The sequence below is a fragment of the Lacerta agilis genome, chromosome 11 (assembly GCF_009819535.1).
Source record: "Lacerta agilis isolate rLacAgi1 chromosome 11, rLacAgi1.pri, whole genome shotgun sequence".
In the NCBI taxonomy this organism is placed as follows: Eukaryota; Metazoa; Chordata; class Lepidosauria; order Squamata; family Lacertidae; genus Lacerta; species Lacerta agilis.
The window spans coordinates 33,892,594-33,910,585 of record NC_046322.1 but is presented as its reverse complement, the minus strand read 5'-3'; the positions used below and the strand labels follow the sequence as shown (position 1 = coordinate 33,910,585).

General features: G+C 41.7%; 1 protein-coding gene across 1 annotated transcript in view; it reads right to left on the bottom strand.

Moving 5' to 3' along the window:
• Window positions 1-17,992, bottom strand: part of ADGRV1 (adhesion G protein-coupled receptor V1) — a 236,135-nt gene that overhangs the window by 20,520 nt on the left and 197,623 nt on the right. Inside the window, exon 86 of the mRNA XM_033164758.1 lies at window positions 7,411-7,532. Within this exon, the coding sequence (XP_033020649.1) occupies window positions 7,411-7,532 (122 nt within the window). The remainder of the gene's footprint in view (window positions 1-7,410; window positions 7,533-17,992) is intronic.

Genomic DNA, 17,992 nt, shown 5'->3' with positions numbered 1-17,992 from the left:
GGGGAAGAAAATCAAGGTGCTTCTAAGTATGCCATTTATGCCTCAGTAACGGAAATTTTCCATGTCACTTCGGCAACAGCAAAACAACAAATGTGAAGATTTAAACCACTAATAAACTGATGGTACAAGCTGGTTTGAAGCTCTTTTTTCTTTTCTTTTTTTAATCCAGCTGACCTTTGTCAAGGCAAACAAGGAACACTTGACATTTTAGTAAAAATAAATAACACATAATGATCTTTTAGTTGTGGTAAGCTCCAATGTTGCACAACTCTTTCCAGACAAAAATTATCTTTGTTGCAAACCCATACTCACACATGAAGAATCCAGAAAATAGTTTCCTAGCAAAGCACTTATAAGTCATTTTCTTTGGAGCCTTTTTCTGACTAATGACAATTTCTAGGGTGGGGGGGGAATCTATTTTTATGAAGGTTCTGTATCAATCAAGTTTGAATCAAGTGAACAATTAAAAAGACATACCCACCCCCTTAGCTTTTACCCATCTGCTCTAGTAAAAAGAAACTGTAGCATTATAATTTATATTTAAAAAATTACAATAGATTGGTTGTTGCCAACAATTGCACCGTGATCAAGTCTGCTTAAATAACTCAGATGGCATATATCTATCCTAACCAAAAGCTGTGTCCCAACAAGGACAATTTCCCTCAGTTGTAGTGGCACTTTCTGGAATTCCATTCATGTGCTCTGATTATAATTGCCCCATTCTTAGATTTATTCTGTTTTATTACCAGATTTTATTTCACTTCTTCCATTATTTCTTTTTCAAACAATGTGGGTGAATGGTACTCAGAACAGTACTTGAAATTCTGAAATTTGACCATGTTCCAATCTAAACCACATACTGTTTCTGTTGTGCAGTGATGATTTCCTTTTTCTGTAAAAGCTTTGCATCTGCAAAGAAACAATGTAGACTATTCGTAGTTTACTAATTTGATATAACTCTTCAGGAAAGAAAAATGAAATGGCATACCCAAAAGTATTTAGCATATTCTTTCTGTAGCTCACACTTTTGTTCTCAACAGATATTAGAGCAGAGCAGGCAAAAACCCCAACCATATTGGGAAACAAAAGTTATCAGGGGAAACAGCTATGGTGTTGGGAATTTTTGTATTTAGTCTACTAACTAGAGGGGTACAAGATAATGAATTGGGTGGAAAAAAGTGGATATTTCTGCCAATTTGTTTCAATGACCGACTGCGAGTTCTGGTATTAGGAGAGGGAGAGATAATATTCTATTTATTGTCTCCAGTCCATATAGGTCATAACTTTATAAACCTTGTTCATAGGAATGAGGAAAATATGGCCCGCCAGATATTGTAGGACTCTGCCTCCCATTGGCGCTGGCCATAGTACATTGCTGGCTGGGCAGATGTGGGTTAGTGTCCAACAACATCAGGAGACCACCCAGTTGAGGAAGGCTGCTCAAACTACCACAACTAATTGGCAGATGGTTGCCACCATCAAGCCTTGGCTCTGAGCTCCAAAAGGTGCATTGCCAACCATCAAAGCTGGAAATAGAATGGCGGACTTAATGTGATCACACAAGGCAACTGTTATGGTCTTCAGATGCAGATGAGGGTCTACAATGCCGTCCTAGTAAAAATGCTTCCAGCTGCAGCTTTTAAGAATAAATCATCTTAGTTCTAAAGCACAGTGAAACAAAAGTGCAGAAAGGTTCACTTTAACCTTTCGGAAAAATTAATTTGTGAATCAATATTTTCCTCTTTGCTGAGTTGTTTTATGGCCAGTGGTGGTATTATGGCCACTGACGAACGTTTTCATCACTGAAATGTTAAGTGCCAGAAAAGCTGAAGAGATATAGGAGTGGGAGAGTTGTAATGCGATTAGGTGCCCCCCCAACACACAACTGCTGCTGAGAGCTGGCCAATGTCAAATTTAGAAGTAAATATTAGATTTGCCTCTTAATTAGGGAAGATTTTTGGAACGCTATCAAACAGAATAAAAAAGAAGACTGCAGACAGCATTGTTTTACTACCCTTAGATAGCAGAGAACATCATTCTCACTTGTGGGTTAAATGGCACATAAAAAGGGTAGCACATGAGAAGTACCTTTTTCAGCCTGTGTGTAATGTACAGAAAAAGGAAACTGCTGTTATGCTGTGGCCCATTCAATGCAAATCAAAAGACGTTACAGGAAACTTCAGCATCACTAAGCTACTATTAAGAATTGCATAAAAGACCAATATTCAATATTCATTACTGAGGTCAACAGTGAAATGTAGAAAAGAAAGAGGGCAAAGACATCTCCCCTCCTTTCTAGAACTGTATCCAAGTGAGTTGACTCAGGAGGCATTGTCTGATGCTATCCTATGACGCTGAAATTCAGTAATTGTTGTCACTACAATGTGGTAGCTAACACACGCGCACGCGCACACACACACACACTCAAATGCAGGTTCAATAACCACTTCCTGGGTGGTCAAGTTTCTTTCACAATCGTCTATTTATTGCCTTCCTCCTTCTGTCTTCTTCCAAGTTCTGCCTTTCTACATCACCTCAAACTTTATGACACTGTAGCTCCATCTATTTTATTCCACATCAGGGCCTTGGGAAACAACCATTTAGGCTTTCCAACCACATCTCATTTCAATATCTAGTCATAGGCAGTGACGCACATGAGCTTGTTCAACGATACCCACTGCGGGCACTGGCCTTAGTTTAGTTTTCAGTTCCATGAATCACAGAATCATAGAGCTGGAAAAGACCCTGAGGATAATCTAGGCCAAACCCCTGCAAAGCAGGAATATGCAGCTGCCCCTTATGGGGACTGAACCTGAATCTTGGCATTATCAGCACCATGCACTAACCTACTGAGCTACATCGTATGCCATTACTAAACTCCATTTATATACCAACACAAACTTGAATACAGGTTGATAAGGAGAAAGGAACACACCTACAGCGCCATAGGCAAATCAGTTTATTTGCAGTTTTGCATATGTTGGCGCATTAAGTCTGTTCCGTCCCAGTTCCACGTTACTATAAAAATAGCCTTGCTTGATCAGAGCAAAGGTCTGTCTAGGTCTAGGTGGTTCGCAATCTATCAGAACCACCTTTGTCACCAGGGCCTGGTAGGGACCCCAAGATCTCCTGCAATGCTTTTGCAAAGTTTCTTGCAGATAAAGTCACTCAGATTCAGAAGGAGGTAGACTCCACTGTGGGAGCAGGGCTGGGGCAGGAGAGTGCTAGAGCCCTGTCTAGTCATGTTATATGGGATCGATTCCAATCTGTTACTTCCGAGGATGTGGACAGGCTGCTTGGACGTGTGAAACCGACCACCTGTCTCCTTGATCCTTGCCCATCCTGGCTAATAAAAGCAAGCCAGGAAGGGCTGGGCGATGGGATCCACGGGGTGGTAAATGCTTCCCTCTACAAGGGAGTCTTCCCAGACTCGCTGAAAGAGGCGGTCATTAACCGCTTCTTAAAAAAACATATTTAGACACGGGCCAATATGGCCAACTATCGCCCAGTCTCAAATCTACCATTCTTGGGCAAGGTGATTGAGCGGGTGGTTGCTGAACAACTCCAAGCACTCCTGGAGGATGCGGACCATTTGGATCCCTTCCAATTGGGATTCAGGCTTCATCATGGGACTGAAACTGCCTTGGTTGCGCTGGTCAATGATCTCCGGCGAGCTGGGGACAAAGGTGAGAGCTGTTTCCTAGTTCTGCTGGATCTCTCAGTGGCCTTTGACACCATTGAGCATAACATCCTTCTGGGCTGTTTAGAGGGGCTAGGAGCTGGGGGCACTGTTATACAGTGGTTCTGCTCCTTCCTCCTGGGCCATGTTCAGAAAGTGGTGGTGGGGGATGAGTGTTCAGACCCCTGGGCTCTCACTTGTGGGGTGCCTCAGGGTTCCGTCCTCTCCCCCATGCTTTTTAATCAATCTCTCTCTCTCTCTCTCTCTCTCTCTCTCTGTGTGTGTGTGTGTGTGTGTGTGTGTTGTTTTTTGGCGCTTACTTTCTTCAGGTCCTCTTAATGGCATTAAGTAGCACCTGTTGCAAAGACAGGGGCATACCCAGGATCAAAACTAGGGGGGCGGGCAAGCCATGGTTGTTCAGGTTGTGACATTTCATCACGGAAAAGCAAATGAAACCAAAATTTTAGGAAAATTATATATAATTATAGCAGTGCTTTATTATGGAAGTTATTACAATTATTTGCTTGAATTTTGTTTTTAAATTTTTATTCTAGTTACATGTCTTATACCAGGGGTAGCCAACTCCCAAGAGACTGTGATCTACTTTCAGAATTAAATTCTGGCAATGATCTACCCCCGTTTTTTGGGATTCCGCTCAAAGTTGTTGACCTTTTTTGGGGATGAGGAATGCCCCGTTTTTTAGGGGTTTGGTTCGTTTTTAGTTGTTGAGCTTTTTTTAGGGACTAGACCTTCTGAAATAATTGATTTAAAAACTAACTCAGCAAGACAGAAGACTGCCTGCTTTGTAAAGTGTGACAACCTTTGAGGTACAAAACACCCAGACAAGGAAAACCAGCTCAGCTAACTAGTTTACACAGATCTGAGTAGACAGTTGATGCGTGCTAGGCCTTCGATTTCACATATGGCACCCAAACAACTGTACCCACACCACACTACCTCCAAAGTAAACAAAAAAGCTAAAAGCAAATGCAGTAGCAAACCTCAGAACTGAACTTAAAACAAAATCTGTATTCCCCTGCAACTACACAGGCAAACCACCTAGAAATCAAACCTTGCTGCAAAACAATTCCACCCCCAATGGAGGCTGGAACCTGCCCCACAAAAGGAACCTGGGACACGCTGAAGCAACCATTTTTATTTATTTTTTGCTTCTAGGGGAGGCAGCTGCCCCCCCTGCGTACGTCCATGTACCTAGAGACATGAAACTAGTAACTGAACTGGGCGTTATTGATTGGCAGCTGGCACTGGGCAAATGGAAGCATTTGGAAGAGAAAGGAGTGGGAGATGGGAGATATAAACAGTAAAACCTAGAAAACTGGATCATGATTGGCATGACAGGAAGGGCTGGAAGCTGCAGATGGGAGTCTAGTGGCAATGCATGGACAGCATAAAACAGCGTAAGTCTCAAAGGATTTTGAACATTATTGTAACTTGTTGCTATTACATATTGCTAAATGTTGCTTTATTCATCTGGCTCCCTCTCCAGAAACAGTTAAGGGAAAGATAAAAGCTTTAAAAGACACTCTGGAGACTGGATATTTGTGTCACATCTATTTTGCAATGTACTATTTGCAGCTTGGAATAAGCTTGTCCCTGGAGTTCACTCTACCTGTCACTAATCAGTGAGATGTAAAATACATCAGTGCTTTGAAAAAAATAGTCCTTTTACTAAATTTAAATTGTGGTTAATAACCTGGGCTACTCATTCTGCTTCCCCTTTTCTGTTTATAAATATGCACTGGCTGCTTCTGGTCATGAACCATTGTGTTACAGGAAGACGCCTTAGGCTTGCTTGCTTGCTTGCCTTCCTCCTCTTCTGGTGAGCCAAGAGGGAGAGACTAGAAGCTTCCATTTTCATATTCAATGAACCACAGTTTGTGATTAATCTTAGCTATGGTTAGCTGAAACAAACCAATTTCATTGGCTTGTCTTATCATTAACCACAGTTAGCTCTAGCTGGAAGAAACAGCAAGCTGCAGTTAAACTAAAATGGAAATGCAAGAAAAGAATGCAAGCTCAATGCTCACTATGGTTTGTTCTCAGAACACTGAACTATGGTTTAACATTACGTCCAAACTAGACCATTAGTCAGGAGTCCCACGGAGATTGGGATTGGTCAGAGGGCCAGGAGGAATGGGATAAGGATGTAGAATGGGAGCAATGGGATCCTAGGGAGGGGCCCAGAGAGTTGGGAGACTACTACCAGACACCTTGAGGATCTCATCAGTGGTACTCCTGTCCACCTGCAACTTGGTGGATGGAAGGGTGAGGTCCACATCACCTGAATGACACAGGCATCATTTCACGGACAGCCACTGTAGGGAAGCTACTAGACGTTGGCAGGGCCAGTTAGAAAGATACCTCTGCTCCGTCTCCCTCCCTTCCCCCAAACTGATGAAAAAGATGTTTGGAGCTTCAAAGATGTGGGTACTTTTAATTTTGAGAAAGTGCTGTGGGCACCAGAGGGACATGGTGTAACAAAAAATGGCTGTTACATTAAACATGATTGACAAAGGAGTGTCAGGCCTAATCAGCACAGCAACACATCTCCACTAGGTCTTGTCCCCATGAAGCAATTGCTGAGACTGAAGGTCCCTGCCTCCCCATCCCCTTGGCCCTGAACCTTCTTCCCTTGGTGGCTCCCCCAGCTGGCTCCTCCCAACATTCTTCTGGGTCCAACTAGTCCATGACATCAGGTGCTCATAAATGGAGCCACTGCCACACTCACTCACAGAAATAGAAGATGGCTGTACTTTTCTTCTGTTCAGAATAGATGGAAAGGTGGGTGTCCTGGCATTCAATAAAATGTGGTCATGTTTAAGGTGGGGCGATGTTCAGTGTATGTGAGACTGAGCCAGTGCAAACAGGAACTGAGTAAGAAGAGCAAATGGTCTTTTGTGCACTGCGGATTTTAAAAGGGATATTCACCAAGATTTCGCCAGGCCACCAACATGAGCATTGGTGGGCATACTGGCACCTGCAGGTACTGTGTTGATAACCCCTGAATGGTTGTAGGTCTAGTATTTTCCAAGCTGTGGTTTCTAAAAAGCAGCTGATCCCTCAGTGTTATTTTAAGAATTTGTCCTTAAGCCACATATGCCAGGAGGAGATCTAGACATTACAATGGGTACTTGCAAGTACTTTGACAATCAGGCTCCACATGTAAACTCCCTTAATTCTGCCCTCAGATTTGTATCTTTAAAAACCAACTTTTAATATTCAAACACTAACCCTACAGAAATCAATGAGATTTCCGGTGCATATTATTTTATTCTGCTTCATATATTTTTCCATGGTTATTCTAATAAAAATAATAATGCTCTGCCATTCCCAGGCTATAGTTCCTGTCTTAGTTCATCATCTAGTGTGACAGCAAACTTCATCTACACTAAAAGAAATATAGGATGTAGCTGTAAATCTCTTCTTTTTCTTATGCTGTTTGCACCAACCTATGTCATCAAACCATCATATACCACATTATCATACATGTATATCGACATCTCTCGCATGCTGGATGGTGAGTTAAGAAAGGAACTCGAACTGCATTTTATTAAAATGCCACTATAACCAGCTCTGAGTATTGTCAGTGTTTTAAGTTTGTAGATATCCCAAGTTGTCATAACTCTCCTCTGTATTCAAAGTTTGGATTAGGCACACTACAGTAAAAAAAGTGTTTGGTTTTCAGTGAGTAAGGAAGAAATCTAACTTACCTGAAGGCAGTTGAAAATGACAAAGAAGACCAGCATCCATAGATGTCTATAAGCCATGTGCAGTCCTCCCCATAGCCATGTAATTGAAATGAGGCCAAACAGGTATAAAACCAGTGGGATTTCTAGAAACAATTAGAACAGGAGAATTTATCAGCTTTGTTAAAAAAAATTTTTTTAAGTTTCAGTCTTGAGCTGTGGGTAGAGATGTTTCTAAGTTCTCAACGTCTGCTTTGAACATCAGAATTACATAGCAAGGGCAATCAATATAGTGGTGACTGGGCAATTTCTGAATCTGCCCTTTCCTGCTTTCAGTCAGCTTTTGAGGAGAGGCATAAGAACGAGAGAACCATCAGAGAATTCATCCCAAAGGCTGCTGAGCAAGATCTGAAATGATGTCTCTGGCAGCAAACAGTGGGGGGTCAGTGGGTGCAGCTCTCTCATGAAACACATGGGGGGGATTACTGCATTTCGGGGAGGACAAAGCATCAAAGCATGTTTGGCCTCTATAAAAGCAGGTTGGGAACCAAGTGAAAGGCTTGCTGAGTCAGCAAACATTGGCTTTCCAAATAATCGAAGTGCTGATGAGGGCATGGGAGAATTCGGAGGAAGGGGAAAAAAAAGAATTTAGCATTTAGATGAGCAAACAAATTCCTTAAATTCCGCGAAAAGACTGATCAGGTGATACCAGATTGATCTTTGGTATTGACATTGCACTCACAATGGATGGCAAAGTCCATATTTGCTCAGTTTTGTACCTTTCAAACTGTACAGTTGTTCTGCAAAGCATTGCCCTTTCTCCACATTATTAATTAACGCCCCTTCAGCAAAACTGACAAACGAGTGACGAGAGCAACACACAGGACCACAGTAGCTTATCTGGTCTCCCAAGCTCATGTGCCTTTGCTTGATGCAAAAGATAAATCATATATTGAGGCAGGTAGCTGACAGCATGGACAACTTCCAGCCAGGCAAGGAATAGCTGCTTAAAGGATTTCAGTACAATCGCCTTCATCACCATCATCAATGTCTGTTTCTGTTCACAAAGCAGGGGCTGCTTGAAGCAACAGGACAAATGAAGGCAGGTGGTAAATACTATGTAGGGTTCTCTATCTAGGCACTTTTAAGGCTGTAATCCTATACAGTACCTACTTACCTGACAGGAAGCACCACTGAACTCAACAGCACTTTAGAAAAAAAGCATGTACAGGATTACGCCGTAAGTTTGGTTTTAATAAACTTATGGGGTCGAATTCAATGATGTGCTATCTCAGCTTGCCAGATGAACAATGCTTTCTCCCTTCTCCCTGAACACTGTTCTGGTTGTTTCCTGGACCCACCCCAGTCAAGTTTTTTTTTGGGGGGGGGGGGGGGGCTGAGGGGCAAATGGGGGAAGGAGAGGTAGGAAATACCTGCAGCACAAATGAAAGCCCTTGCACAGGTCTCGTTCAACCCACTCCCCCCCCCACAGGCATACACTGGAACTGCCATTTTTGTCCTCATTATGCAAGAAACAGGTACCAAGTTCCATCTGACATTGAGGGGCTCGTCACGTGTGCATGACATAACACGTGTGACACACATGTAATGCCACACATGTCAGGAGGAGCCCACAAGGCATGCTGCTGCCACGGTGAGGCCTGGCAAGGCCCGGCCCCTCTAGATTGGGGGAGGGGGCGACTCAGCCCCATCCCCACATACTTTGCAGTCCATAGAGTTGGTGCCTATGACAAGAAATACTGGTATTCCTGGCAGGGCAGTTCTTTCACTGGTTAAGGAAGAACTCCAGAGCTCACCCCCACCTGTGGCCAGGAAGTTCTGCAGTATCTAGGGCCTCTCAGAAATCATCTAAGTGATCACAGGACTACATCCTTTTCACAGTAATTGCAGTATTATGTGCCTCAGACTTTTTCAAACAGCTGCCTACCCAATATTGATACCGAGTATGGAAAAATGGATCATCTTAGTCAAAGATTTAAATGGATGTATCTTTAAAAGGCCCATACAGAAACAGGATACAAGCAACTTTATTCGCACCATGGTTAGACCCATCCCAAATCCTGCCAGCCAGGCAAGTGGAAGGTGTTTTCTTCCCAGGAAATTATGTCTTATATCATTAAAGTAGTTATCTGCTGTTTGGTGTTAATTTGCATTCATGCTCTTTGCTTCCATTTTTCACTTTAAATGTGAACATCATACTAAGCCACTGTGTTATGAAATGAGAAATTAACACAACATATTGAAAACAATTAAGAAGCAGCAATGCACAAAGTACTGGAGTGTTTTGTTTTGTCTGAATGGTTGAGCCTAAAAAGCAAAACAATATAGAAAATTTGTGCAAGTTTGGCCATCTCTTTCAGACTTCTGTTTACCGTATATAGCTTTGAAAGTTGGACCGGGGGCGGTGGGAGGGAGAACGCATAAACTACTAAAACTATCATGCTTAGGCACAATGAGAAAAAAGGATGAATAAGCTAACATTTGGCATAGGTTTGAGCTGAAGTTAAGTATTGGAAAGAGTTGGGGGAGAACTTGCACCATCATTCCATGGGAGCTGTGTGTGTTTTGGAGGCTGCAAACCACTGCATGGGTGGCAGATACCAGTAAACCACTGTCTGCTTTTCCAAACATGGACTCCTTTCCTGGCCAGCCTTTGTGTGAGATCATAAATTCTCCAACAGGTGTGTACATGATGTCTCATTGCTCTTCTCACATCCATCCCACCCCACACACATTTGAGTGGATCGGCCACAGTCCAATAGACTTGGTGAGGTACTTTTTTTAAAAAAAAAATGCTTTGTTATATTAAAATGTTAAGTTCAGGCCTTGTGCAGCAAGTGGCATAATTAAAAGATGCTGAAAGTGTGCAGAGCTTCCTGTTTTTCTCAAATCATTTGGAAATTCAGCTCCTGTTCTATTATGTTGCAGTTTTGTCAGTAACAATTGCTTCACTATGAGTGTTTAACCTATTAATACAATGCTGAAATCCAGCCAGTTTTTCAAAAGTCAATAGCTGGCTGAGCACTCTGAAGTGACATTTTGTCCTGGCAACCCAGCCTATTTTGATCAAACTAAGCCTTCAAAACAAGAACAAATAAGACTTGCTAAGCAGCTCCTGGGAAGCCTTAAAATACATGCTTTGACCAAAAGTAAGGTATTGCAAAGACATCACCTTGCCGACAAAGGTCCGTATAGTTAAAGCTATGGTTTTCCCAGTAGTAATGTACGGAAGTGAGAGCTGGACTATCAAGAAGGCTGATCGCCGAAGAATTGATGCTTTTGAATTATGGTGCTGGAGGAGACTCTTGAGAGTCCCATGGACTGCAAGAAGATCAAACCTATCCATTCTCAAGGAAATCGGCCCTGAGTGCTCACTAGAAGGACAGGTCCTGAAGTTGAGGCTCCAGTACTTTGGCCACCTCATGAGAAGAGAAGACTCCCTGGAAAAGACCCTGATGTTGGGAAAGATGGAGGGCACAAGGAGAAGGGGACGACAGAGGATGAGATGGTTGGACAGTGTTCTCGAAGCTACTAACATGAGTTTGGCCAAACTGCGAGAGGCAGTGAAGGATAGGTGTGCCTGGCGTGCTCTGGTCCATGGGGTCACGAAGAGTCGGACACGACTGAATGACTGAACAACAACAACAAGGTATTGCAGAAAAAGAAGAAGTTGTCAATAACATGTGTTTTAAAGGAAACATTAGCTAGGAAATGAAGGGGTCTAACTGGCTTTGTTGACTAGATCCCAGCCTCATACACACACATATTGCATAGGGTGACTGAGGTCTAAATATCAGAACAACAATCAGAATAACAATAGGAACAGTAACCACCTACAATTGCCAGGAATAAAACTCAGAAGACACAATATATCAACAGAATGGTGGAACGGTCAAGCCTTTAACAGAATAGTGTAGGTGAGGAATGTAAAATGGAAGCTTAAGTGAACATTAAATGCCATTGTTAGGACCTTGCCTGGCTGCTTTGCAAATACTTAGTAAAACCAAAGAACCTCTGTGATGCAATCTTCAAGCAGAAACCAAAAACAAGCACCACGACGGCCAATTTAAGTACCGGTAGTATATATTTTTCTATCATGTATAATAACAGTAAGACAACGGACAGTGATCCGGTATTAACACTGTTTCGTGTACGTCTTCTTCAGCAAATAACTGCAAAATAAATAGACAAATAAATAAACAAAAACCTGCATGGAAATGTATCACAGTCATCCATGAAATCAATATATCCACTATAAATGATACAATACAACTTAACAATAATAATGTAACATAATAGCATGCCTCAATGTACATTTAAAGCAATTTTCTACGGAGCAGTGTTCATAAGAATATGTAGCTATTTGATAGAAAAATATATACTACTTGTATTGGCCGTGGTGGTGCTTGTTTTTGGTTTCTGCTTTACAAATACTGTCAAACAATTTATCAGACGAGAGGGATAGGAGATTCTGATTAACTTTCCATCAGTACTATCTATGTTTTGGAAATATATGCACCGATTGACTTTTGCATGTGCAGTCCTATGAAATCTGCTACAGAAGTTCTTCACTACTTAGAAAGAAACTGCAGGACAAAGTGTTATCCTGAGTTGTAGGTGCTTATGCACATGGTTGGGTGGACAGCCTATAGAAAGTAAAGTTTCATTTTAATCTTCTGTATCTTACAAGAATTGCAGCCAGGTGCTAGATCAAATTGCATTTGCTGGGGGGAAATACTGAGCACAATCCAGCACAACTTAAGCATCGATTTAATGGGAGAAGTCAGCACACGTTGAGTTTCTCCCATTTAAATCACCGAGGCTTAAACAAAAGTTTTGTTTTGTGGATGAAGAGGGACAGAGGAAAAACTGTAGCTAACATAATTTTCCTTTTAAGGGAGACTTATCAGGATCTGCATCTAGGAGCCTTATCAAAATTATGTACAGAATTAACAATTTCAACTTTGGGGTTTTCATCAGCTGTACGCCATAATCATCACAATTATAACAAACAAAGGCTTGACATATCTCACCTTGCATGTCATGAGTCTATCTCATATATTAAACTCCAGTAGCTAATGAAAACAATTGCTTACATAAATGGACTTTTCCATGATATTCTAATTTTTCGAGTTTCACCTGTAATGTTTTTATGGTATCAGTGCCTTCAGCTGAGTAATAAAAACTAAATAATCCGCAAAGGCCATGCTACAAATAGCCCACTACATTAAGGAACAGAAGGGAAGAACGAAAAGTTCAAACTTGCTTTTACAAGCAGCAGACATGCCCTTTCGTGGAGCATGTCACTGACAGCTCAGCTTATGTGTTAATGAATTGTGCCTTGCTTGGGTGTTTCTTGCTTCAGCACCATAAACATACCGGTACTTAACAACCCAATCCTATTTATTCAGTGCCTAGTCCCACTGTGTTCAAAAGGCATTATTTCTAAATGAAAGTGCATACAACCACATCCTAAGTTATCTGATCAAACAAATGAAACCCAACTGTCTCTACCTGAGATAGAAGCATCTGAGCCTTTTAAGCATTCCACTAAAACTACATGTCACTTGTTAATGTGTATAAAGGTTGCCTGCGATAGCTCAATTGGTAGAGCAGGAGACTCTTAATCTCAGGGTCATGGGCAATGCCGGATTTATGTATAAGCTAAAGAAGCTATAGTTTAGGGTCCCACTCTCTTGCCCCCCCCCAAAAAAAATTAAAGTAAGAGAAAACCTGGATGTACATTTCCAAAATATAAGATAAAAAACAAATAAGCTCCTATGGTGTAAGTTTGTTCTTGGTATGAGCTTTCGTGTGTGCATGCACACGAAAGCTCATACCAAGAACAAATTTGTTGGTCTTTAAGGTGCTACTGAAAGGAATTTTTTTATTTTGTTTTGACTATGGCAGACAAACACGGCTACCTACCTGTAACAGGTTTTACACAGTTAAGTGGATTAAAGTACTCTGTTGCCCTAGTGCACCAAAACCACTAAAAAAAAACCCCTACCCCAGACCTTTTGTGATTTAAAAAGTGATGGTGAAATGTATTGAAAAGCGTGGGATGAAGAAATGCTTAATGGGAAGACTTATAAACACTCCATGAGCAGATCAGGATGAATGCTCATTGTTGTAGAACCTCCCCGCAAACAAATAAAAATGAATGCTCAATAAAGACCAGACACAATGCACATCCTCAAGCACTTCTAAATGTCTGAATCTTCTTTGTAATGTCAGCATATTGTGTTCATTTCCCCCCTGGCTATAGTGTTTACATTACCCCACCCCCCAAAAGCCAATAAAAAGAGTAATTGGAACATTGTGTTAATAGTGCCCTGAGTTTCTTTACAAATATTTGCTTTGCTTCTCCCTCTTGAGTTGAAAAGGTGACATGAGGTGTTTTAAATTTGTATATATTTTTAATTAGTTGGGGGGGGGGCTATTCTGTAAAGTAGAAGAAGAGAAGAAGAGTTTGGATTTGATATCCTGCTTTATCACTACCCAAAGGAGTCTCAAAGCAGCTAACATTCTCCTTTCCTTTCCCTTCCTCCCCCACAACAAACACTCTGTGAGGTGAGTGGGTCTGAGAGACTTTAAAGAAGTGTGACAAGCCCAAGGTCACAAAGCAGCTGCATGCGGAGGAGCAGAGACGCGAAACCGGTTCACCAGATTATGAGTCTACCACTATTAACCACTACACCACACTTTCATTCTCTTCATAGCAGGGTTAGAAGGACAGAAATTGATCTGACAGCAAAAAAGGGGGGCAGGATTCTGCCAAAGGAAAAAAGCATTTTAAGGCCTCCTGAATTCAATGGGAACAATTTGAGAAAACACTTAACTGAACTCTCTCAAACAATTACATAATGAGCTTCTTACTGCAGTTTAATCTTTTCTCAAAAGTTTATGCATGGGCTGCCCCAGAGTTATGTTAAGGAAGGAAACAGAGTCTCAGCACAGGAAAAATGTCAATCCCAAAGTAAAGCCACTTTTAGTAAAGGAAAACCAGCAGCGGACATTGCACAAGCTGGTCTGGATGGAAGAAAAATTCAGGTATGCTAAACTCGGCAACTTATCAGAATGTCTATGAGCTCCATATCGCTCCCCAGGCAATGATCCAGCAAGGAACCATACAAGTTCCCTGCTTTGGGTTAAAAAGAAAGAGAGGAGGGAAACCCCTTATACTTATGGTGAATTGTGAAGCCTCCAGTGAGCTCTGAATTATGATCACTGTATGTGATTCCTTGCTTGCCATATCATGAGCCAATCAAGGGGTTTTGGACACACAAAGTAGTTGAAGACATATCCTTCCAGACCAGCCCTTATTTAGATTTTGCCCCCGACTGTCCTAGTATTAACCTTATTGTATTTCTCACACATACATGCCTGAATGTGGCCCTCCAGGGCATGCTATCTGGCCCCTGGGACGCTCTCTGGCCATGTCCCTCATTGGTCCTGCTGCAAAGCCTCCTCTCGTGGTTTTGCCTAGCTAGAATGTGTCCTTGAATGTTTATGCTTATCCTCCATCCAGACAAGCAGTGTGTAGGAACTAGCCTAATGAGCAAAAACAAAACAAAACCCCAAAACATCTGTGTGGGAATTGTGGAGAGAAAATGTAACAATGAATGGGTTTGGAATGGGAGTGGGGAAGTAAACACTAGTAGGAAACCTCTCTGGGCACAGGATTAGCAGAAGGCAGAAACCCAAAGCAACAGTCCCCTGAATTAATGGTATCACTGGGCCCCTAAACCGGGTAGTGCCAATATGTGGCACCATCTGAAAAAATGGTCAGTAGAAAAATACTGCAGATAGATACCTCAGAAAGGGTAGTTTAGACTGTTTTACATGTCAGGCTTCATCAGCGAAGGTGGTATCTGAATCGTAATTACACTTTGTGTCGATGCCTCAGGCATCAAAGCTCTGCCATCCCAGATGTTCAGGAACAAACCAAACAAGATTTATTTATTTATTTTAAAAAAATTATTGGTTTAAGTGGAGAACTGGGTGTGAACATTTGGAAAGAGATATATTAAAAACAGTTAATGACTTGTTGGCAATTCAAAAGAAGTTCCATACATCATTCCCCTTCATCAAAACTTGTCATCTGTTAGTCAATTACCTTGCTTTGCTGCTATATTCTATGACTCAGCATGCTCATTTCTAACATGAGAGCAAACACTATATGAATCATCCCCATGCAATGATTTCTTTTTTTCTATCTGGGAGTGACTTACTGGAGTCACATTCTGTTCTTTTGTTTGGCTATATTTTTGCAAATAATTAAATAATTAAATAAATAAATAAATGCCCTAGGGATTTCAGACTTGGAACATCAAACTAGATGATCCTACTTAATGTCCAGAGCAAACTGGATCCAACTTGCAGATTCTCCTGAAAGGGCTATGCAGAAACGGTTTATGTACTGCAAGTGATCAGCCTTGAACAAAGATTACACACTTTGGGTGTGTAATAAAAGTGCAAGAGCCTGCTGTTTTCCATGCAAAGCTGCATAAGGAAATGGCAAAAATGCAGGGGAGGGGGTGCATAATCATTTCCCTAACCACTGCTTTCTCCCCTTTAGGAAAACACATGTTGGTACACCATGGAAAGGAGCAGGTGGGATGGAAGGAGGGGGAAGTGGTGGGTTGGGGAAAGGAGTTTCTGCAGTGGTAGATGTAAATACTTGGGCTTCTGATCCATAGGCTCAAGCTGTTAGTTAGTTTGATTTTTATTTTATTTTAACTACTGTTCCATTTGGTTCCTGTACAAATATTTTTAAAACTCTTGGCAAAGAACAAAACACTTTGCAGCAAAGTTATACAAACTGGCTTAGAAAACAATCTGAACCAACTGAAACCTTCCAAATAAATAAAGCAATATGGTTTTATAAGCTAAATATGTTCGTATTTCAGAAAACAGAAAACAATCTTTCCCTTTTTGGAGATTTTTAATGCTGAAAGAATGGCCAATGGCAACAATTTTGCTTGGCTGCAGTAACACAGCAACACTGAACATTTGATTTCTAGCACAGAATCTCACACACCATACAGAATTGTGGGAGTTCAGTTTTCATCTGTAAAGAAGATCTATTTATGGACCCAACAGAACTGAATAAATGCTTCAAAAAGTTAAGGAAGTCTGCATTCTATCCAGAAGCCCCATTGATCATGGTGGGGCTTAGTTTTGGGTAAACGTGCAGAGATTGTGCCATTTGCCCAACATGTTGAAATGTGCACTCACAACTTACTGATAGCTCACAATATCTCACTGTTGGTGAAGTCCACGAGCCCCACTCTAAACACTGCAAGGAGGAGTCTCTCTTGCTGCTATATACTGTGTATGAACCACCTTGCTGTCTGATGGAATGCTGGAGATCCTAGCTCTTTATTTGTAAAGAAATTATGGTAACTGTTAGAATCACCAAAGCTGGTGTCACTACCTTGGGGGCTTGTAATGCACAAATGCAAGGATAGCAATATACTGAAACTATACTGAAACTGGTCCCTTCCTCACTCACCCCCGAAGCCTCACGCACATTTCTCCCTCCACCCTTTCTCCTCCCATCTTCTTACATGGCCAATGGATAACGCTAACATTAGCGGGAGGTCCCTCAACCTCCCTCAGGTGCCTGGAATGCTGCTGTGCAGTACGTGAGTCAAACAACAATCTGGGAAATGCAATTTCCCATGTCTATTTTCACAGTGCACCAGGTACAGAAGTGGGAGGCAGAGATGCCTTGTTCTGCTGCCAGATCCAGATAAGTGATATCACTGGGAACACAGCTGAGTCCAATTTGGTTTAGAATAACCCAAGCTTTCTTCCATAGGCTTTGTGGAGGTGGTGGGGGGGAATAGAATCCAGCTGATTATTGAGCTCTTCCAGATCCAAAGCAGGTTTCTTCAGAAGTCTTGGGCACTATTCTAAAGTGACCAGAACTACTCCCTGTCTCAAGGACCTAGGGGGACATTCCCTCCCTACTCAGTGCAATGAGGTCTTCTCAACCAGGCATCTTGCCTATGTAACCAGGCTTCAACAACTGGAACTCATTCACCAGGGCTGGACCAGGTGGTTCCCTAGACACCTCCACAGACTGACAGTGGCATTTAAGTCCCAATGGATCTGAGCATCTTTAACCTTGAAGTGACTAGCCTTAAAGTGTCACAGTATGCATCCAAGTGTTGCTCTGCATCCACAGATAGAGTAGTTTGCTGGAGATTCTTAACCACTGGGAAAGCTCTGCAATGAACTCCTAACGTCTAATCTGAAGCCAAAGGAATTTTTTTTAACTACACCAACCTTTGTATGACCCAATAGTACCTTCTACCTTAGTACCTTCTACCTTAAAAGGTCGTTCATACTTTCTTATAAACACAACAGGCCACAATCCAATAAGCAAAGTGTGCCAGAGTGCATTCATTTAAATGGGCTTAAGTGCACTTAACTCTGAGTTAGAGTGTTGCCAGAGTTGCTCTTTCTCTACGGTTTATACTTTCTCTAGGGAGAGCACAATTCCTTTATACATTTCACCCTCAAAAGACTCACCTATTTCTGTTTGAAGAAAATGTTCCTGTTGACACATCTCGAA